The sequence below is a fragment of the Sphaerodactylus townsendi genome, linkage group LG01, assembly GCF_021028975.2.
Source record: "Sphaerodactylus townsendi isolate TG3544 linkage group LG01, MPM_Stown_v2.3, whole genome shotgun sequence".
NCBI lineage: Eukaryota > Metazoa > Chordata > Lepidosauria > Squamata > Sphaerodactylidae > Sphaerodactylus > Sphaerodactylus townsendi.
In genome coordinates, this window is record NC_059425.1 from 30,541,674 (window position 1) to 30,564,563 (window position 22,890).

Sequence of the window (22,890 nt, forward strand, 5' to 3'; positions counted from 1 at the left end):
TCAGTAAACAAACCACACCTTCTCAGTGCGTGAGATCCATCCTGACAATATGGATGTATCCCTGGCCTCCATCCTTTCATCCATCTGGAAACGGGCTTAGCCCACTTTAGCAACCGATCTGCCTTTTTTCATCACTCAGAGCCAGAAGCTTAAGTCCAAACAAATGGAGATTTTGTCAAATTACTGTATCCAGTGAAAGTTAAGAGAAAAAAGGTGGTTCAAACCATTTATCACTCCATTATACTTTAGTAAAATGTATGGCTCAGTGCGGTTGATTCTACAAAACAGTACTAAACTTGGCAGGAACAAAATGGAGCAGAAATCATTAGTTTCTAATCTACAACAATAATAGCAGCCTGTTGGACCATTGGGATGGCGGGGTGTGGGGGAAAGGCTGGATGTCAAATCTGGAGAGATGTCAGAGTGATTCAGACTCAGGAGTGGAAGTTTTATGATATCAAATGGGACCTCCTCAGCTCCTGAAGAAGAAGAAGAAGAAGAAGAAGAAGAGGAAGAGGAAGAGGAAGAGGAAGAGGAAGAGGAAGAAGAGGAAGAGGAGGAAGAGGAGGAAGAGGAGGAGGAGGAGTTTGGATTTATATTGTTTACAAGTACCATTTTTATATTGTTTACAAGCATCATTTTAACAACCAGTTCTGCCAAAGTGGTGCGAACTACTGAATTCCACTGTTTACATCCCACCTTTCTCTCCTGCAAGGAGACTCAAGGCTTACAAGCTCTTTTCCCTTCCTCTCCCCACAACAGACACCGTGTGAAGTAGGTGGAGCTGGAAGAGTACCGAAGAACCGTGACTAGCCCAAGATCACCCAGCAGGAATGTAGGAGTGCGGAAACACATCTGATTCACCAGATTAAACCTTCATGTCCTGTTGGAAGGCTGGTGACTTCCTATGAACTACATGGATCTTGGTTTGACTGAGCATAGCAATTGTCAAGATGTTATGTTCCAGAAGGCTAGACTGTACTTTCTCACCTGTGGCTTTCCTCTTCCTGCAGTTCTAATTTCAGCAACTTATTATGACCAAGATCTGTATTTAGAGCTGTAGATTTTGTTTTTGTCAGTGAAGATGTTGTTTACATTCCTTAACAGGAATATAAGCAGCAGGAGGGCTATTATTGCTTAAAGCAAAGCAAAGGATGGCTGGACTACGCAACTGTCTTTTAACGGGAACTCAAAGCATCTCCCAAGGGGATGTTATAAGAAGTGTTATTAATACTTCAGAACTTTCCTATCTTAGGGTAAATGCAGAAGAATCCAACAGGAGAAGTGCTTAAATTACAATGGTCCAACTCCATAATACATTTGGCCTTGAGTTGGGTTGGGGTTCCCTTGGGTTTCACTTTCCCTGCAGTTTTGTGGTAGCTGAAAATAACTAACTTACCAAAAGTTACAGGGCCCAATTTGGATTCAGCCTTCACCACAGCACTGCTTTCCCAAACTGAAATGCCCCATTGCAGGATTGCACGTGACATAATTAGTACAAAATAACACCTCAGAGCCATTTCAACTCAGGAAAGCTGAGCTACACCTCTGGAATTTGACTTATTAATACATCAATTTTAACTAGTAGTGCCCAAGAAAATTTACCAGGTTTTATTTTTAAATCCATTCAAGCTGTTTTCCAGATCCGATTTGTAATACCACTTTACCACTATTGTAAAAATAAAGTATCACTTTTTAAATAAAGCATCATACGTTTATGCAACTTAAGTGTAGTACACATGGCAGTTGAGAAATCTTAGGCCAGCCATTTTGTAACTGATTCCTAGCAATTATTTTGCTGTGGTACTTATAGTCTAATCTCAAAATTCTAAAATCACCTGCTGGTTTAATAAAGCTGGGGACTCATGGAACATTCGATATTGAGCTAGAACAGGGGTTTGCAACCTGTGGCTCTCTAGATGTTCATGAACTACAATTCCCATCAGCCTCTGCCAACATGAACAATTGGCCATGCTGGCAGAGGCTGATGGGAATTGTAGTTCATGAACATCTGGAGAGCCGCAGGTTGCAGACACCTGAGCTAGAAGGACCAACCATCTAACTTGGTATAAGCCAGCTTCATAGATGGACTTAATACACCAACACTGAAAACTGTGTATATTTTACAGGAAAAATTCAAGGTGAAGAAACAGGAAATGGTATGAAAATAAACCACCACAGGTTCAGCTTGCACAAGTGAACCAAGTATTGTGGGACTGAATGAACAGGGCTGAAAAAAATTGAAATTGCCCCATATCCGTGATCCTTGACTGAGTGAAGAACAGGAGGGTTACTGGGAAACACTGGAGCAGAGCCATGACTCAGTGCCAGAGAATCTGCTGGAGTGCATAAGGTTTCAAGTTCAGTCCCTGGCATTCCCAATTAAAAGAAACAAGACCTAGACAGCTCCTACCAGTCAAAACAGATAATACTGACCTTGAATAGGTCTGATTCAGTATAAAACAAGCTCTATGTGTGTGTGTGGGTGTGCATGCCCAACGAAGAATCTGTCTCCCTTTATAGAAGCTGATGGAGAAAATACATATATATCAGTGAAGTGTCTTCATCTGAAACAAGAGAAAAACTCTGCTCCAGATATCAAAAACCTGGGCCCACCATTGTTTTTAGCAAATAACAGGTCTAGCCCACGATTTGAGAAACTGTGACGAAAGGCCTCTGCTAAGAAGAACAATGTTTGTATGACTCCCCCTTACTGCCTGGGTCATCGGTACACAGTCTGTGTCTGAACCAGCCAGTGAGGTCAGTGCCAGCTTGGAACGGAAGGAATCAAGCCTTGATCGCCACCTCAAGGCCTGTCAAGAAGAACTCACACAGAGATCATTATCTCAAAGCGTTTGAGCAAGGCTGTGGAGCCCTCCCCTCTGGATTGTGGTTTTGGACATTCTGTTCTATTAATGCGTTTATTTTTTTTATTTTTTAAACCTTCCCCTCATACCTCCTTAATAAGTCAGCTGCAGGAATCACTTGCCCCCTTTGTCTGTGCTGTTTTTCCAAATGAACTTTTAAAAACTTTTTATACTTGGCAATAAGGATTATTTTGAAAGGGCTCTTGGATTATTTTGCCTATTGTAAATGGCTAAATCCCAAAGACCACAAACAAGGCTTAGGAAGGTCTTCCTTGCCCCCTCTAAAGGCCTGGCTACATGGTGCACTGGGAGTCCCATATATGGACCACCCAGTGCTTTTTAGCTCACTTGGAGGGAGCACAAGGGCCTCATTTGGATTGGCTTTTAAGCCTCCCCTCCCCTGCCATTTTCCTGTTAAAAATGGCCCTGGGGGACAGATGTTTCCCTTGTAAATTTACATAGGGCCAGAATGGAGCAAAAAGCTCTTCCCACCAGCACTGTTGTCCCTATCTAAATCAGCCCCCAACATGTCTAAAATGATTTTTAAAAAATCAAACCAAAACAAAAATAGAGTGTACCATATACAGAACTTCCTGTGAATTGTGTAGTTGGGCCCCAATTACAGCTGCATTCCCATGAACAAATGCAAACAGCACAACAAAGGTAACTTTATAGGTGTTACTCTGGTTGTCATGATTCATTTTGTTCTGTGTAGAGATCCTGGGAAGGGGATGAACCAGAGATCCCCTCTGAAGCAGTAACACCGGCCTGCTCTCTCAAAAGAGGGGAAAGCCTCCATATGGGCAGATTCACCATAAGGAGAGGGATTCCTTCCTTCTGCTCCTGATGCCCCATTCTTTGACCTTTGAAGCTGCCCTGCCACCCTTCTCCTCCCTTACCATCTGAGCTGTTGTGAAAGAGCTCCGCCCTGGAGGTGTGCAGGATCAAGGCCTGCCCCAGGCCCCTCACAGAAAAGTGTCTCCATTGGGGAGTTTCCGGAGGAAGAAAGGTCCAACCTTTGTTTATGAGGAGAACTCTGCGCCTCTCTTTAGGCAATGAGGCCCAGGTGATTGAGTCCTGGGCAGTGATATTCCCTCCTACCTTCCCCTCATCAACCTGTGGGGAGAAAGGCCAGGGTTAGGCACAGCATCCAGTCAGCCCTACACACAACCTGGGAAATGAAGTGGCCAAGCTCCAGGTGGATCCATCATATCTTAATTGGGGAGCGGGGGCTATAGATTAATGTCTATACCTCTCTGCACTTAAAGAGCTCTCTGGAGGGAAATACAATATATATTACTAGCAGCAAAGCCCATTGTGGGGGAGATGCAATGGGCCCTAGCAAAGGGTCAAAGAGGAAGCATCTCTCCCTCCAGTGGGCTTAGTGGGGCTGTAGCTGGGCAGAGGAATGGGAAGGTTTGTGGCAGGCTCAGCAGGGCAGCTGGACTGGGGAGGATAGGGGCAGGGGGAGGACTGGAAGGTGTGGGGTTAGGATGCGGAAGGGTTGGAAGGTGTAGCCTGGAAAGGGAAAGATGAGGCTTAGGGTGGGAGTGGAATGGCAAGGTGATGCTTGGGGTGGATTGTCAAGCTCAGGGACTGCATTATTCCTTTGTTCCTATGGCTCAGGCACAACATCCAATAGATTTATCTTAGAAAACCGCACAGTTCCCTGCAGACTTCAGAAATCAGCCTTTGGAGACTGGTATGCCTTTGTCTAGCCTCCAAAATCTGAACCAAGAAATAAGATATCGTAAGCGAGGCACCCCAAGGCACATCAACAAGCCCAGGTGTTTTTTTGGCAATAACAATAGTCTAGAATATACTTCAGCTGAGTACTTAAAAATAGCCTTTTCATGGAGAAGCTGGCAAACTGAGGCCTGGTTGTAGCAATGAGGTAGGGATGGGAGGCATCTCAAATGCCTTGTGCAAGACCACAGTGGCAGAGCCAAGGCCTGGTCTCAAGAATTCCTGGCTCTCAAGCCTGGGACTGGAGCCCAGGGCCAGGCCGATGCAGGCTTCACTAGACAACAAAATAAATACCTTGTTCTTGGAAAGGGAGTTCCAGGTTGGACTCTGAATCACAGAACCCTAGTAAATAGCCTCAAACAGACAGCCAGTCCCAGTGATCTCATCTGTTTTTGACAGGGAAGAAAGGGAAAGGAAAGGTGTTTGACCACAAGATAACACAGCAGGGAAGAGAAGGGGGATGTCTGGACTCCAGACAAGGAAGGCACCAAAGAGTCCAGGGCAGGCCCCACTCTACAGCAATCTTAAGTGGCTTGGTTGGAACAGCAGTTATCAGTAGGGCCAAATTCCCACTGAAAATTTAATCTAGATACAACCAAGTTTCAAAAGAATCGGCACCTTTTCATCCAGGTTCCAACATCCTCTGCAGCATGTTTCTAGTGAAAACGTCTAGGCCTGCCCTTTGGGGGGGGGGGGTGCCTGCTGTCAGGGGTGCAGTTGTTAAGCTAGCAGCACCAAGATTTCAGAGTATCTCTAGGAGACCCTCCTGATGATACCACCCAGGTTTGGTGAAGTTTGGTTCATGGGGGCCAAAGTTATGGACCCTCAAAGGTGTAGCCCCCATCTCCTATTAGCTCCCATTGGAAACAATGGAGGATGGGGGCACCCCCTTTGGGAGTCCATAGCTTTGGACCCCCTGGACCAAACTTCACAAAACCTGGCTGGTATCAGTAGGAGACTCTGCTGATGATACCACCCAGGTCTGGTGAAGTTTGGTTCATTGGGGCCAAAGTTATGGACCTTCAAATGTGTAGCCCCCACCTCCTATTAGCTCCCATTGGAGTGTTTTTTCAAAAGGGTGCATATACAAGCAGGTCCAGGAAAATCCTGTGATAAGGGGGAGGGGAGTGCCAGAAACGGGACTGATCTGTGTTCCCTGGTTCGGCAGTGGGGAGATAGTGAGGAAACCTGGATATTTCGGGTGACTATCCCAGGATTCATCGCCAGATGGAAATCGCCCTAGGAGCGCTAAGGAAGCCGCCTGAGACCTGGGGAGGGGGCGAGGAAGATGTCTTGTGAGGTCTTAGAAGATGGATGCTTAGAAAGCAGCTCTCCGATCATGTTCAGCTGCTGTCCCAAATCCTCTGTGGCACTGCGATACAGCATCAGCATTCTGAACTCTTAAATCCGGGAGAAAATTTGAAGAGAATTTCAGACTAATCTCTCCTCAGAATTGTGAGCAATGGTCATGATAAGATAGATCTGTGTGGTCTTCTCAGTGACTCAGTTCTGGTAAAGTTTAAAATGTCTATCTATTATGCTCTTCCTTCCAAGGACTTCAAGGCAGAATCTATAGGTGACTCCCCCCATCTCTTTATCCTCGCAATAACACTATGAAGTGGTTCAGATAGAGAATGGCTGACCTAAAGGTACCTAGGGAGTTTCTTGGCTGGGTGGGGATTTGAACCGATGTTTCCCCGGTGTTAATTCAATGTTCTAATTGCTACAGCACATTGGCCTAGGAGCACAAACCATGCGGTCACAGAAATCAGATTGTGAGAAATAACCCCCTATTATAATTTATGAGTGTATGTTTTTAAAAAGAAATTTTAGTGTTATAATTTAGTATCTGGCCTCCCTCCCCCATAAACACTGCGTTCTTAAGGGTACTTTGAACCAAACTGGTTTAAAATTAATCAAAGAATTTTCAGCCTAATTGAGTTGTGGGATCAGGCTGTACGCCAAACATATTGCACAAGCTTTTGACTTCTGATGAGGAATTTATATAATAGCCTACAGAAAAAAAAGCATAATAATATTGTGTCCAAATTCATTATAATATGGGCAGAGCATATCTTGAAGTTTCCAGCACATAATTTAGAAGTCCCATAATAATACTAGAAAGTTTTCTTAAATCCTCAACTCCTTCAGAGATCCTTCCTTCCTTCTCTACAAAGTTAGTGTTCTTACCATTGTGGCTGTGAAGAACAGCAGAAGAATATGGTCAGAACTGACATTCAACGCAAAAGACTTTTTAAAAAGTATTCAACTGACTACTAATAAAACCAGAGGAATATTTTGAGAAAAGATTGATCATTTTTATTGTAAACAGCAATGGAGGAATGAGCCCCACAAGCTGTGTTCCCTTTTGGACACCAGAAGACAGCACCACACCTGTATGTGGTCGAAATGAGCTCCCCAATGTGGGAGTGTATCTACAAAAAATCATGCCTGGGGCAAACTTTCAAACTGCATCCCCTCAATCTCTTGCAATATGGATGTTATGTCCCTATTGATACACCCCAAGATCGCATTAGCCTTTTTTGTTGCTGAATCACACTGATTGCTCATATTTAACTTACTGTCCAACCATACCCCAACATCTTGTTCTCACACACTACTTCTCAGTAGTGTTTCCTCCATCCAGAGAGAAAGGAGGGAAGACAGAGAAAGGGGAGAAAGAGAAAGGGGGAGAGAGAGGAACGGGGGAAAGAGACAAAAGAGGTAGAGACAGAGAAAGGAAGGGTAAGAGAAAGAGAAAGAGTTTTGGCAGTGGGGGTGGGGTAGGGAGGATGGTCGCCCACATCGTTCCCCCCAGCTCCACAAAAAAAAAGCCTTTGGTCACTTTACAATTAACTTGCTATCAGTCTAGTGGTGCTACAACTGGGAGGAGACTGGGGGCAGGGACACGTCAGGGAGGACACATTTTCCCTGGCCTGCTCCTACCCCCAGTGTCCTCCCAGTGCAGAACTGATCTCTTGAAAGTAATTTTTAATTTTAAAGCAACCAGAGACTGGGGGGGGGGGGGGGCGGGGAATGTAAAGTAGGTCAGTTTTCTTCCCCATCCTCTGCAGTGCCCGTCCCCAACCTCTGGTTGCTTTAAACTTAAGATTAACTTCCTTCCAGGCAGCAACGCTGGGCTAGATCAATCAAGGTGGGTGCTCTTCCTGCACACACCCCAAGGAGCATCTGAGACTTAAGCCTCTTTATACACCACCCCAGTTATGTATGTGGGAACACAGCTTGTCTGGTATTCAGGAAAACGAAACAGGGGAGTTACTCTCCCATAACACTGCTGCAGATATCCATATCATCAATACAACTGCTGTTTTGTTTTTTAAAATGCATAGGTCTTTTGTCATTGCATCTGTTCCAATATTAACCTGGTCTTAAAGGTATGCATCCTCTTTGCCTGCTTTCCTACCTATGGTGGTAATGCTGTGGCTTACCAGTTTGTATGTTGGAAATTCGCTCAGTCCTCAGCATCATGACCTGAAGAGTTTCAGGTACTAGGTGCTGGGAAAGGACCTCCTCTATGGCAGACCTTGGAGGGCACCACCAGCCACAAAAGATAAAACTTAGCCAGCAATTCTGTCTTTCGCCAGGCACAGGAGTAGGTCAAATTGAAGCCACACAATGGCATACTGCATTTGAATCCCATTGGCCAGGCAGCTACATTTTAATGGGTTTATGACAGTTCTCTGACAGCCTAAAAAAAAGCAGGCCTCTTCTTCCTCTTCTCCCACAATGCTGTAATATTTCAGAGATTTGGTTGTTATGGGTTTTCTAGGCTGTCTGGCTGCAGTTTGGTAGTTTTTACTCCTAACATTTCATCCACATTTAGGAGCAAACACTACCAGACCACGGCTACACGGCCCAGAAAATCAGGGGGGAACCGCCCATGGGGACAGGGAGGATCAAATGACTCCAGCCGCACCAGTGGGGGGCACAAATTGCCCCCACCCCCTCCTCCTGCACTAACCTGGCTCAGAAGACCTGGTTCGGCATGGGAGGCCAGGAGCCGGTCTGCTGCCGTGGTGCCTGTCCGAGCCGCCTCCTTGCCTCCCCAGGCCATTAGGGGTGCTGCCGGTCTGCTGCCGCTGCGGTGCCTGTCTGAGCTGCCCCTGCCCCCGAGCAAGGGGGCGGGGGGTGCCCGGAGCAGGTGTTGTCCCTGAGAGCCATTTCTCCTGATATACCTCTGCAGAAAATCCGCAACAGCCAGTTGATTCCGCTGTGAAAACCTTTGAAAATACATTGTCAGAAGTTTGTTTGGGCCATGATGCAGTCCTTTCTACCAAGTCAAGGCCTTGTTAAACCCAAGTTGTGTGTTGCATGTTCGTTCTGAGACACACCATTGCTTAATGCACAATCGGACCGTTGGTCCATCCAGCTGAGAATTGTATGCCGTGACTGGCAGTGACTTTCCAAACTGTTAGAGGACAGTTTGTTACACTCCTTGCCCTCCTTATACAGAATGCTGGGAACTGAATCTGGGACCTTATGCATTGCACTGAAAGCACAAACGAATTCACTAAACTACGGCCCCTCCTTTACGCCATTGTGGAATTTAATTTGAAGACCTATGCATGACTGTGGATTCAGATCTTGTCAAAATGTTTTCAATCACCAGCATGTTTATTCTGTTTTGTTTCTATCAAGGCCTTGTTAGTTGGGAGGCTAAAATCCAGAATATCAGGTTTTTGTCATAAGTAATACTGCCATGTGGCTGCTTTTGGACAACAGTCAAACCACTTTTTTTTTTTACAACGAGACAATCTGGTTTATTTTCCTCTGTGCAGGGTTTTGCTTTGCATTTAATTTAAGGAGATTCTTCAAAAGGCCTCTCAGTAGAGGAGGAAATGGCACTACACCGATTTCTTTGTGGAACATCCAAAATATATTGAAGGAAGCCAATGGAAACAGACATAAAAGATGTGGCAGAGTCATGGAGAAGACAGAATTTATTGTCCTGGACTCCAATATAACAAGAAAGAGTGTTTGTTACTGTCCTCTACCGAGTTATGGATGCACCATAGAAGTTGCATCTGATCCTGACATGAAATAAGTCTCTCCTCATAGAGCATGGATTCCAGACCTTTTACCATTTTGGTCTCCCTCCTCTGGACCCGTTCCAGCTTCTCAATATTCTTCTTGAATTGCGGTGATCAGAACTGAACACAGTATTCCAGGTGAGGTCCGACCAATGCAGAATAGAGAGGTACTATTACATCCCTTGATCTAGACACAATTGCACTGGCTTTCTTGGTTGCCACATCACACTGCTGGCTCATGTTCAGCTTGTGGTTTACTAAGACTCCCAGATCCCTTTCACATAAGGTGACCAGATTTTTACTCCTGTAACGTGGGGCGCACCCGCGCAGTTGCAGGAGCACACAGCCTTTTGCGGTGCTCCCCGGTCAGGAAACAGGGAAGCGCCCCAGAAGGCAGTGCGGCAGCGCAGGAGGCGCACGCGGCCGCAGGAGCGCATTGCCTAATCGGGACAATTTTAAAACACCGCGGGACGAGGGACACATTGCGGAAAAGCGTGAGTGTCCCGCCAAAAGCGGGAAGGCTGGTCACCTTACTTTCATGTGTACTGTTGTCAAGCCAGATGTCACTCATTCTATATCTGTATATTTCATTTTTTCTGCCTAAGTGGAGTATCTTACATTTATCTATTTTGAAGTTCATTTTGTTAGCTTTGGCCCATTTCCCTAACCTGTCCAGGTCATTTGGAATCCTGACTGTCCTCTGGGGTGTTAGCTACTCCTCCTAATCTGGTGTCACCTGCAAATTTGATTAGCATGTTCTCTATTTCATCATCCAAGTCACTGATAAAAAATATTGAATAGCACTGGGCCCAGGACTGAACCCTGTTTCACCTCACTAATCACTTCTTTCCAGGATGAAGATGAGCCATTGATGAGCACTCTTTGGGTTCGGTCAGTCAACTAATTGCAAATCCATCTAACAGTAGCATTGTCCAATCCACATTTTACTAGCTTACTTGCAAGAATGTCATGAGGCACCTTATCAAAGGTTTTACTAAAATCTAGGTATACTACATCAACAGCATTCCTTTCCTCTACCAATTGGGCCACTCCATCAAAAAAAGAGATGAGATTAGCCTGGCATGATTTGGTTTTGAGAAACCCATGTAGACTTTTAGTGATCACACTGTTCCCTTCCAAGTGCTTACACACTGTCTGTCTAATGATCTGCTCCAGAATTTTTCCTGGTATTGATGTTAGGGTGACTGGATGGTAATTGTTTGGGTTTTCTTTTTTCCCTTTTTTGGAGATGGGAATAACATTAGCCTTCCTCCAGTCCACTGGGAGGTCTCCTGTTCTCTGTATCAAGTGGTTCTGAGATTACTTCTTCCAGTTCTTTTAATGCCTTGGGATGTCGCTCATCAGATATTATGACAAGACTAGCGCAGAAGACTGGAACTCCGATTAAGTGAAACATTTTTCAGTATTGCACTTTGGGCCAAAGAAGGAGCAAGGCTCAGCCTAACCAGGGCGGGGGCGCCTAGAGAACGCTTTAAGCGTCTCTAAAGTGCTGCTGAAAGATTTGTTGCTGCTGCAATTGTGTCATTTTATCAGGTTAACTTATATTCATGTTTCTATGTAACTGTTATTGAGTATAGTTATGACTGTGAGCCGCCTTGAGCCCTTCGGGGATGAGATGGCCTATAAAATCCAATCAATCAATCAATCAATCAATCAATCAATCAATCAATCAATCAATAAAGAGATAAAGAGATAAAGAGAGCTATCTACCCTAGCTCACATTATACACATGTCTTCAGGTGTCCTTTGAGCCCTAAAATCTTTTGTGATTACTCTGGGTATATCTGGTGCATACAAACAGCCTTAGTGGCGTGGATGACTATTTTCTTGTACGTCAACAATGACTCGAGTTTGTTATTTTCTTCTTTTGTGAGATTGGAAGGCATATTTCAACACCCGGGTTTTTTGATGCAAGTATGTAACAGAACACTAGAGATGTTGTGCTGGAAACTACATATATTTTCTGTTTACTAAATATTTTGTATATACAATTTTCTGGTTTATTACAGTCTTTTTGATTTGGAAATTGTGGTACAGTTTTTTCCCCTTGCTGAGCCTAGACTGGAGGCAGGAACCTCATCTATTTTAAGTTGGGCATGTATACATGGGATTTTTTGTGATTCCCATTGGGCTTTTCCAAACAGGGTGTACTACTACTACTGAGGAGGGGACTGTGGTGCAGAAGGAATCGGGCCAGCATTCTCCCTTGAAAGAGGCATCTCTGCAAATGCATAAGACAAGGCTCTGGAGCCCCTTTGGCATTGCTGCTTATATTTTTCCCCCTTCTTCTCATATACATGTTTGCTTAGTGGAGACCCACTGCATGCATCTGATAAAGCATGAAAGCTTTTGCAAGAATAAAACTTGCTTTTTTGTGCAAAGAAAGGTAGCATGATACGGTGGTTAATAATGTTGGACTCTAAGCTGGGTTAGATTCCCCACTCCTCCACATGAAGCCCACTGGGTGACCTTGGACCACCCACTGTTCTTGTCTCAGACCTCTCTCAGCCCAAGTGGAGGCAGGCAATGACAAACAATCTCTGAACATCTTTCCTTGAAAACCTTACAAAATTGCCATAAGGAAGGAACTTGGTTGGGGGAACCCTCTCAGTGGTGGTGGTCAGAATCAGATGTGGGTGTCTGATAGGGTAACGCTCTGCCTCTCATCTCAGCAGGTTTTAGAGAGAAGCGTGGGGGGAGATGGGTTCCTTGTTGGACCTGGGCAGCTCTTCCTTGGGGTATCTGGGGATTTCATCTTACATCCCCCCTTCCTGCCTTTCTTTTTGGTTCACACATTCCAACCACTCCACTCGCGCACCCTCCTAACCCAGTCGCCCAGCCTCCGCCTGATGTCCCTTCTCTTATTTCAGACACCTTTTTTCTTGAAGGAGGGGGAAGGGAAGCCCAGAAGAATGTGCGACCCAGACTGGGTCCCTTTATAGCCAAGCTGTGTCCAGTTTTTGTCTTCAGAGGGAGTGAGGAGGAGAGACCGAAAGGGTAAGAGGGAAAAAAACACCAAAGAGAAATGTTGATCACAAGCAAACGCTTCTCTCATTTCTCTAGCCAGGTTTGGTCTTTATGTGTGTATGTGTGTGTGTTTATGTGTGTCCTGTTGTGGAGGTATCAAACCATAAGGGGGAGGAGCAAGCCACGCAACAGACAGTGGAGCACTCCTCGCATGTAAATGGAGCAAAGCAAGGAGACTCCACTGCGACCCCACTGTGGAGTGAGGAGTCTTGGTGAAAACGCTCCAAACACAACGGGCCTTTATCTCCTGCGCCAGTTTGAATTTATCAAGGCACCAGAACAAATTAGCCACATTGCCATACCCCATGGTCTATGCACAAACTAGTTCATAATAATGCCTAGCATGCTAATTTTATTATATTTTATGTAGTGAATCAACTGCCGTGGACAAGCGGTTCCTCGAAAGGTAATTATCATTCTTTAAAACCCCAAATAATGAAAAAATGCATAGCTAAAAACTCAGATTCCATCATGCTGTAGAGATGAGAGTACTGAATCTAGAAGATCCAGGTTTGAATCCCCACTACGCCAAGGAAGCTTTCTCGGTGACTTTGGTCCAGTCATACACCATCAGCTTCATGTATTTCAGAAGTTATGAGAACAAAATGGAAAAGGGAAGAAAGGTGTAAACCACTTTGGGTCCCCATAAGAGAGAAAAGCGGGGTATAAATGCACACAATAAAATAAATAAATGAAAAGCAGACTGGTTCTACCCACAGCATGACCAAATGGCTATCTACCCAGACTGGTAGCAACTTAGATCTTTCATCCTTATTTTCCACTTTTGAAGAGGGTGGTGGTGGTGGTGGTCAAGTATCTTTTTATCAAAATAGTTCCACTTCAGTAGGGCAGTGCATTAATACCCCAGATTGATTGCCTGTTGTTCTCAATTATTATTTATTTATTTTACTGGATTTATAGCCCACTCTTTCCTGTCCAAGGACGGCTTCAGGGCAGCTAACAACTCAAAAATATACAAAACATATATAAAACAAAGGCTTGTATAGGCCAATATGTTTACTGGGGCAGGTGGCTGGCTCCGCTTTGTTTGACATCCTGTAACTCTAAATTGGCTGAGTGTCTCCAACTGAGGCCTTTCACCATCCGGGAATAGCAGTATGTGTGCATTCAGAGGGTCAAACCACACGAACAAGGGTCCCTCATATTGGGCAAGAGTTGCGAATGTGCTCCATCCCAACAGCCGGCTGTTACCTCCCGCGGTTCTTGTAAAAAGAAGCTATTAAAAGCCAGCCTGAGTCTAAGCAGCATAAATCACCAGCCTTTAGCTTCCTGTTTTGCAAGGCTCTGGAGGAACTGCAGAAATTATTTAGTCTCTCTTTTTAACAGCCATTCCACTTGGAATCTGTAAGGAATTTGTCAGAATCATGAGAAAATAGGAGAGTATTTCAGATGTCATCAAACCAACCTTTTTACCTATAAATTTTTTTATCTTGCCCTTCCTCCTAGAACACATGGCTCTCTGTTTTATCCTCACAACAACTTTGTGAGGTAATTAAGCTGTAAGAGGATGACAGGCCCAAGTCACTCAGCTAGCTTTATATTCCAGTGGAGATTAACATCTGGATTTCCCCAAGCTGATCTTCGAAACATTACACTTCATTTACTCTCAATCTTAGTGCACGGAGATAGGTTTTAATGCCTTAAAGAGGGAAGGGGACTATAGACAGATGTTTGAACTCAGAACACCAACCCCATATTTACTCTACCCCCTTAGAATGCCTCAAAAGGGACATTGAGGGCCTCAAGGTCACTAATTGTTCTTCTAGGATCAATGAGGCCTTTCATCCTCAGGCGTACTCTGCAAGTGATTTCTCTACCCAGAAAGAAGGTTTCACAGAAGCGTGGTTCAGGATTAATTCTGCATTTCCCTTCTGAAAGGATAGTTCTCTGAGAATGATCTATTAAATAAGCAATGACCTTTTCCATTGCGGGAAATAAATAAATAGGCGTTTGACATTATAGCAGCCTCTCCTTAGAAAGAATCCCATCCAAATTCTGTTTTCTGATATGATGTTGCAAAAGTCTTGGACAGCAAAGAGGTGCAGATCTCCTTTTCCTCACCAAACCCCGGAAAGGAATATGGCCTCAAGAAATCTTGAAGGGTCCAGATAAACAAAAACGGGGGTGGTGATTTCCCCCACCCCCAGTCCCTGCTTGACTGTGAATCTTCACATGTTTAGATTTGTAGTTATATACAGTTATTTTTCAGTTTGATGCAGGCCAGAAAACTTTACGAGTCAGCACTTCAGACACAACAAACTTAACTTAGTCTTCTGTCCTTCCTACCCTTCGTTCTCTTCAATCTTTTTTCTTCTACCTTCTCTCTTTTCAGTTTCCTTTTTTGGATAAGGTAAGACTAGTCAGTGAAGCAACAGACTACAGATAAACTCTTAAACCCTAGATCAAACAAGGGGGCTTTCCCCACTCACCATATGCTGCGGGGTAACCACTCGAAAAGACATGGGGATCCTCCACGCTCCCCACCGCACCAGCAGCCACAGCGCAGCTGCCTCGAATCTGCTGCTCTCCCGGCTCCTTAGCGTGCATCAAATCAGCTGCTCTTCAAACAGCAACTTTTCCAGAAGCCCCGCGCTTGCTGCGGGGTGGTGAGGAACTTAGATGTTTGCACGAAGTTGATTCACTGTGACGTACAGCCTTCCCACCAATCAGGCAACAGGCTTCTCCATTTTTTCAAGGAAGTCTGTCCCCATCAGAAATAACGTGACAGGCAGCTACGTGATGACGTGGTCACGTGGCGACAAATCTTTTACAATGCAAAAACGCCACAATTGAGCCGTGTGCACGTGAGCACAAGATAATGTGCCCACATTACGTTACTCGAGCTCCACAGCTCTACAGCTTTGCGGCAAAATGCCATTGAGTGCGCGGGGTTGCGGGGAACAGAGGCATTGGAAAACAAAACTGATTTCGTTTCGAAGAAGATGGAATGGAGGAACGCAACACGCAACAGCACTGTTGCTTTTACGGCAAAACACGACAGTTGATGACGTGCACTCTGGAGAAAGCGCGACTGGCGCCGAAATGATGACGTCTGCACATGAGCACGTAAGCACGTGAAAACGTGCCAGCCAATCCCAAATCAAACTCGCGTGCCAGCCAATCACAATAGAGACCCGCCTTCCGCTGGCCGCTGCTTCCGCGTGTCCATGACGTGCACGCGTGCCAGCCAATCAGAATGCCGACTGCCGCGGGAGACTTGCTCTGTGACCCCGCGTTATTTTGCTAAGGGGCAAAAGGCGAAACAAGTGGGGAACAAGTTCTCCGCGCTCAAAAGCTGTGGAGGCTTTTCTACGCGGGGTGGCCGCGGGGTGGCACACAAAAGGAGGCAAGTGGGGAAAGCCCCCAGGATTTGGCAAGCGCAGCAAATAGAAGTGACTAAACAGGACAAAACTACATAGCCAATACAGTGCAGCGGTTAGTGCCATGATGGACAGCAGGATGACCGTAATGATTTAAACAAGTTTATTTACAGCTCACAATAGGAACAGTAGAATAATTAACAGCTACTCAGAACTGAACTCTCAGTGGGTCTCAATTTTCTCAACTCCACCCATCAACTCAAACTCTTAAAGGTACATATCATACATCTCTCCCCCTTTTGAATATATAATAGAGTTATCTAAATCTATATATATATAAATAAATGGAACCATGCGATTGTTGCTTCGAGAATAACCCTGCACCTGCTGGCCCAAACGCACTGCAAATTTCACAGACACTTACTCATTCCCCCGACTGTGTTCCCTTGGCATGCAAGGGAAGAGAGGGTGGGAGAGGGAAGGGATGGAGGGGGAGGCATGCAAGGGAACAGAAGTTAGGGAGGGGAGAGAGTGAGGGGTGGCATGCAAGGGAAGGGAGGGAGGGGGCACAGCATCTAGATATGACCCACCCACTCTACCAAAGGGAAAGGGGAGGGAGGTAGGGGGAGGGGTGCCATGCAAGGGAAGAGCGGTCACACACATCAATGACATAGCACAGTATCAGCCTGCGCGTTTCCATGAGCACGTACTGCTGGCCTCTGCAATTGATTTGCTGCTACTGTTCCTTTCCCATTTCACCACAATAAGCCAAAGCAACGCGTGGCCGGGCGCCGCTAGTATCAATATAAATAATTATCATAAATATATATTGGTTATTTTAATGACTCGGGGTGATGAGTAGACTATCTTGTACTGCAATAGCAACTGGGGATTATTCTGCCCTGGCCTTGAAGCCCTTTCACTGCCTGAAAATCCTTCTAGTGATTTTTATCCCACTGGGACGGCAAGGGAGGAGTTGGAGGGATGTTTGGGGAAAAGAGATATTAACCAAAGAATGTGTCGTGGTTCTAGCAATGCTGTTTACAGTGACCACTCAATATACTGATTTCTGAATCCAAGAGTCTGGTTATTAGGGGAGGTCAACAGATCTTGATAGTTACATAATATTCCAACTGAAGCACTCAGTCCAATATTTTCTGGGAATTCTTTATCTCCGGTTATCAAAAAGTTTGTTTTTGTTTTGTGAAAACCTCTGAATGGAACTCTATTTCAATTAGCGAGCAGATCTGGAAGTAATTACCATTTAATCACAAAGGGCAATTATTCTCTCAAAAGCTGCAGTTCTTTCTGGTTCTTTCACATTGGCCATGGTTCTCAGAATACTGACCAACTTTGGGTTTAGATGGGCACTGATGGGGGGGGGGTTATTGCTGAACTTAATTATTTTTTTGGTTTTAGCTGTGATTTTAAGTTTATTGGTTTTATCTTGTACACTGCCCAGAGCCCTTCGGGGGTGGGCAGTCTCAGAGGCATATCTAGGGAAAATGGAGCCCGGGGACAAAAATCTGAGTTTTGTGCCCCCCCCCGGCCCATGGGCAGCTACCCTCCCCCACCATGACCAAACAAAGATTTTTTACACTAAGTTGTTTCAAAGTCACCATCACATTATAGAACATGCCCCAACTCACAAATCTGAACACAACAATGGGCCATGCCACACAACAGAAATAAAAAATGCTTTCAAAATGTTTTACTACTGCTGTAAAAACATTTTATGGTGTTGTATCCAGTCCCCACAATTGGGGGAAACAGCATCACTTTCAATGTTATTTAAACTGGGGACCCCAGATTCTCCCTTTAAGGTGGGTTTAAAAGGAGAATCTGGGGTCCCTAGTTTAAACAAGTGATGCTGGAATTCACCCCCAAACAGCATCATTTTCAATGGTGTTTAAACTAGGGAGCCCAGATTCTCCTTTTAAATCAAAGGGAGAATCTGGGGTCCCCAGTTTAAACAACATTGAAAGTGATGTTGTTTTGGGGTTGATTCTCCCCCACCCTGAAACAGTATCACTTTCAATGTTTTTTAATCTTCAAGCAGCCCTTCCTTCATTACCTTGTCTGCCAAGAACTACCTTGATCAGCCACTGAATCCCAATACATGGCAATGGACATTTAGTCATTTGGGGCTGATATTGATGAAACCTGTTGGACCTCACTGTTTTCTCACATCACCTTTCTGTTCTCCTGTGCACTGCTGGAGAAGACAGTTTGTTGTGGACATGCCATCTCTCATGAAATCGTATCCACTTTTCCTGTTTTTCTCATTAGGAAGCCCAAGTCTCCCACCATAAGACAGTTTGAAAACTGTGCCCATGAGAAGTCCATCAACAAATCTCTCCTTTCATCCATTCTGTTGCTTTTTAAAAACAGTCTTAAGATGGGAGAGACAGAGGTGCCCAGAGAGACCAAAATAGCCACCTCGGGTATCACAGTGTTCACATATTTAAAGTACAATTCTAAGCAGAGTTCCCACTAAATTTCCTGTCCACAACCAGACTCTCTGAGTCTGTCAACTGGCCATTATTGGTACTGTTCATACTACAATCACCTACTTTGACAAAAAAACTGCCCCAAATCAATAAATAACTAAAATAATGCACAACTGAAATGTTTTCTTCCTACTTCATAGCCATCACACCACACAGGTCCTCACTGTAGACCCTTCAGTTCAAAAGGCAGCTCATAGTGATAAAAGTCAAAAACCATTGAGTTGGATTGTACCATTCTACTCATTCAACTGTGGACCCTTCCATGAAAAAAGCCCCTTGCAGCAGAGTGGTAGAATCTAACAAACATGCAAAAAAAAATTACCCCAAACCGATATATAACTATAATGCAAACTCCAAAACCAAAATCTAAGACCAAAACACCAAATTCTCACAAGCAAGTTGGATGACTTGCATCTGGGCTGTACCACTTCAAAATGCAGGATATCACATTGCTCCTCTGTATATGAAAAATTCCCTCCCGCGTATTAAAAAGTTGTGAAAACGCTGATGCCAGAACCTTGCTCCCTGATATCCTTCTTATTTTACTAGGGTTGCCAGTTCTCACTTGGAAAAAAAACCTGGAGACTTGGGGGGCGGAGCCTGAGGTTAAGGTTTGGAAAGGGGAGGGACCTTGAAGGGATGTAATGCCATACAGTCTACCCTCCAACGCAACCATTTTCTCTAAGGGAACTATCTCTGTTGTCTAGAGATCAGCTGGAGTTTTGGGAGATTTCTAGCTCCCACCAGCCGGGAGAATGGGAGAGTAGAGAAACCAAGCTGCTAGGCCACAGTGCAGAAGGCACAACCTCTCACCTAATCTTAAATATAAACCAAGCCAAACACACACCCAATTCCAGCATTTTTTGAACAGTTTCGCACTTTGGTTGCTTTTTGTCTCTCTCTTTCTGTTGGATATTTAAAATCCTATATGATATTTTGAAAATATAATTGACATAAGATACAAAAATCCTGCACTTGAAGATAAATTAGGAAAAGTTTGGTCTTTTTTAAAAATAAAGTAATGGTTTAATGATCATGAAGTAATAACAACAATCATCACTAAGCTTGAACAATATCGAAAAAATTCTGGAAAATTCGGATTTGGCTTGATTTGGCTATAAAATTATTGGTATGGCCGAATTAGCCGAATTCCCAATTCAGTATACCTGAATTTTGGCATTTTAAGTTTTTTGTTTTTCGCCTGTAGGGGGCGCATTTTTAAAGCTAGCGGCATGAATATTTCAGGGTATCTTCTAGAGACTCTCCTGATGATACCATCCAGGGTTTGTGAAGTTTGGTTCAGGGGATCCAAAGTTATGGAGCTAACAGGAGAGGTGGTGCTACTTCATGAACCAAACTTCATGAAACCTGGGTGGTCTCCTTGCTCCCTTTAAATCAGGAGAGTCTCCTTGCTCCCTTTAAATCTGGCGCCCCAATCCATGCCTACAGAAGAATACTTCCCACATTGTTTAAAGGGAGCCCAGAGGGTCTCTTTAAATCCACCTCCTTTGGCTTGAATTGGGGGGTGGATTTAAAGGGACCCTCTGGGCTTCCTTTGAACAACCCCGAATCTATCTGAATGCCCAAATCATGGTTCGGATTCAGGCATTCAAGTAGATTTGGTCCGGCTTGCATTCAGGGAGCTTGAATTTGACCCGTATACAAGCCAAATTTGCCAAATCAGGCCCAATTCGGCTGTTTTGGCGATTTGGCCATGCTGAATTGCCAAGCCTAGTCATCACCCTTGAGCTCCAAGCTTTGCCTTTAGATTTCAAAGTCTGAGCCTCAGGAGCTCTGGCAACAATAGGAATGGGGCATATCAGGCCAGAAGCAGGAGGACAGACCTGAATTTTTGAGGAGCCCAGGCAAAAAGCTACCAATTGGTGGGAGGCAGGATCTTCCTAGAGACCACCCCGCAGTACACCAATGTGGCGCCCAAACAAGAGGCTAACAATTGGGGCAGCACACTCCACTATGGCAGGTGCTGATGTTATTACTCCTTACTGCTAACCAACTCTCAACCACCAACCCAAGACTCTTTGGTAACCTAGGTCTCTTTCTATCAATGGCTGTTAGTCATTGTGGCTGAATGGATCTTCCACATCCTCAGGTAACATACCTGTGAATACCAGTAAAGCAACAAGAAGAGGCCGTGCTCCCTGTGCTCTGTGTTTGTGGGCCCTCTGTGGATAACTGCTGGAAAGAGACAAATGACTATTGGTATGATCTAACAGGCCTCTCTTTTTCTTCTTTGGCTAACTTTGTGTCTGAGTTGTGAAACTCTGGTTAATGCACAGAGTGTTTGTCTCTTCTCCAACGTAACAATGGCAACACACTGCCTACATCTCTGGTTACGCTTCAGAAAGTTCCCCTTGATGGAGACATCAGAAATCAAATCTATCATGGGTTGGTTGCCTCTCTTCCCAAGCTAGAGCTCTATGGTGTCCTGGGGACTATCCGACAACATTTAAACTTTTGGACGTTCTAGTGCCATGCTTGATTTGTCCTCTTGGCAGAGGAGCAATCGTGTGATTTTAGACCTTCCAGACTTTCTGGGAATGTGCAATTGTGGCAACTACCCAACCCACAAACCCAGAGCTTGAGCCCAAAGACTCTTGGGATGGTTTGTGGCCACCCACTCAATCTCACTCGGGTCATTGAATCTCAGATTGGTTTTGACACATCTCACTTTTCTGGTCCAACTATTACTCATTGTGTTTCGCATTGTAGCTTTATCTTCTCTTAGCTACATCCAAAAGTCTGGGTGGTGGCACAAGTAAACACAAGGCTGTGGAAATAAATCGCTGTGGTATGGCAAGAGGATTCAGCACATTCAGAAAGAAACATTTTGAAACAACACGGCTAGATCTTTAGAGACTTTCACTTAAGAGGAATGAGAACAGCAATGTGATCATCTATAATTCTAGTGGATCCAAATTCTTTATTCCGTTCCTACCTGCTAAGATAAAGACTCCCACGAGAATCAGGAACACCAGCAAGTACAGCCCAACCACAGCATATTTGAGGGCAGCCAAAGATCCAAGATGGCCACAGGGCCCTAATGGTTTCTTCTTGCTGCCTGGACCTAAGAAAGGTGGGAGAGGGAAAGCTGTAATTTCAGAATGATCATCACACATTTTTTTCTGCCGTGATTACGAACAAAACATTATTTATTTGCTACTTAGGTCATATAAATAACTGGAGCACCAAAGCAGGTCTGCCAACTTCCTGCCAGACAGTTTCTAATAACTCCTAGAGAGGCCTGAAGTCACTTCCAGGTTTTCTATGGAAATGACATCACACCATTGCAGACATCACCCCTCATATACCCATATTCCTGAACTCCCACCAGTTGCCAGGCTACAGATACTATAATGGGAGGCATTCCAACATTCCCTCTTGCTGCCTGCTGGCAACTTAGGCACTGGAAGGAAGAAACTGGGGAGGGAGGATGAATTCACACCAGCATTGCACTTGTGCACTTACCGTATATACTCGTGTATAAGTCGACCCGCATATAAGTCGAGGCACCTAATTTAACCACAAAAAACTGGGAAAACTTATTGACTCGCATATAAGTCGAGGGTGGGAAATGCAGCAGCTGCTGGTAAATTTCAAAAATAAAAATAGATGCCAATAAAATTACATCAGTTGAGGCATCAGTAGGTTAAATGTTTTTGAATATTTATTTCAAAGAAAAACAGTAAACTGGCTCTGTAAGTGGAAAAGAGGGTCAACAAGAACAATATGGTATCAACACTAACTTTAAAAGTACAAAAACCTTAGCTCAACCAGCAACCAAGCTAAAACACAAGAGTTAAAATCCTTCAAAACTGGATTCCTCATCATCATCTGTATGTCCAAATGTAACCCAACTTAGATTTTAAGAGGGATATTATCAGAAATGGAAAATCTACTGTTAGCTTCCATTGTAAACAATGGGGGATGGGGCATCCCAACTTTGGGGTCAATAATAACTTTGGGATACCAATTCTGACCCAAACTTCACCAAACCTGGCTGGTATCATAGAGAGACTCTTCCTTGATGAGACCAGCCAGGTTTGGTGAAGTTTGGCTCAGAGGGTCCAAAGTTATGGACCCCTCAAAAGGGTAGTAGCCCCATCTACTAATAGGTCCCATTGAAAAACAATGGGGGAATGGGTGAACTCCTTTGGGGGGTCCATAACTTTGGACCCCCTGAACCAAACTCTTTACCTCAAACTAGGGCTGGTATCATCAGGAGAGTCTTCTGAGGGTACCCTGAAATTCCTTGGTGCCGTAGCACAGGGAAAGTAGACAGGGGAACCTGCGGCTCTTCAGATGTTCA

General features: G+C 44.6%; 1 protein-coding gene across 1 annotated transcript in view; it reads right to left on the reverse strand.

Annotated features, from left to right (window-relative positions):
• SCARA5 (scavenger receptor class A member 5) overlaps positions 1 to 22,890 on the reverse strand; it is a 125,764-nt gene that overhangs the window by 70,572 nt on the left and 32,302 nt on the right. Inside the window, exon 3 of the mRNA XM_048487202.1 lies at positions 21,520 to 21,648. Coding sequence (XP_048343159.1) covers positions 21,520 to 21,648 — 129 coding nt within the window. The remainder of the gene's footprint in view (positions 1 to 21,519; positions 21,649 to 22,890) is intronic.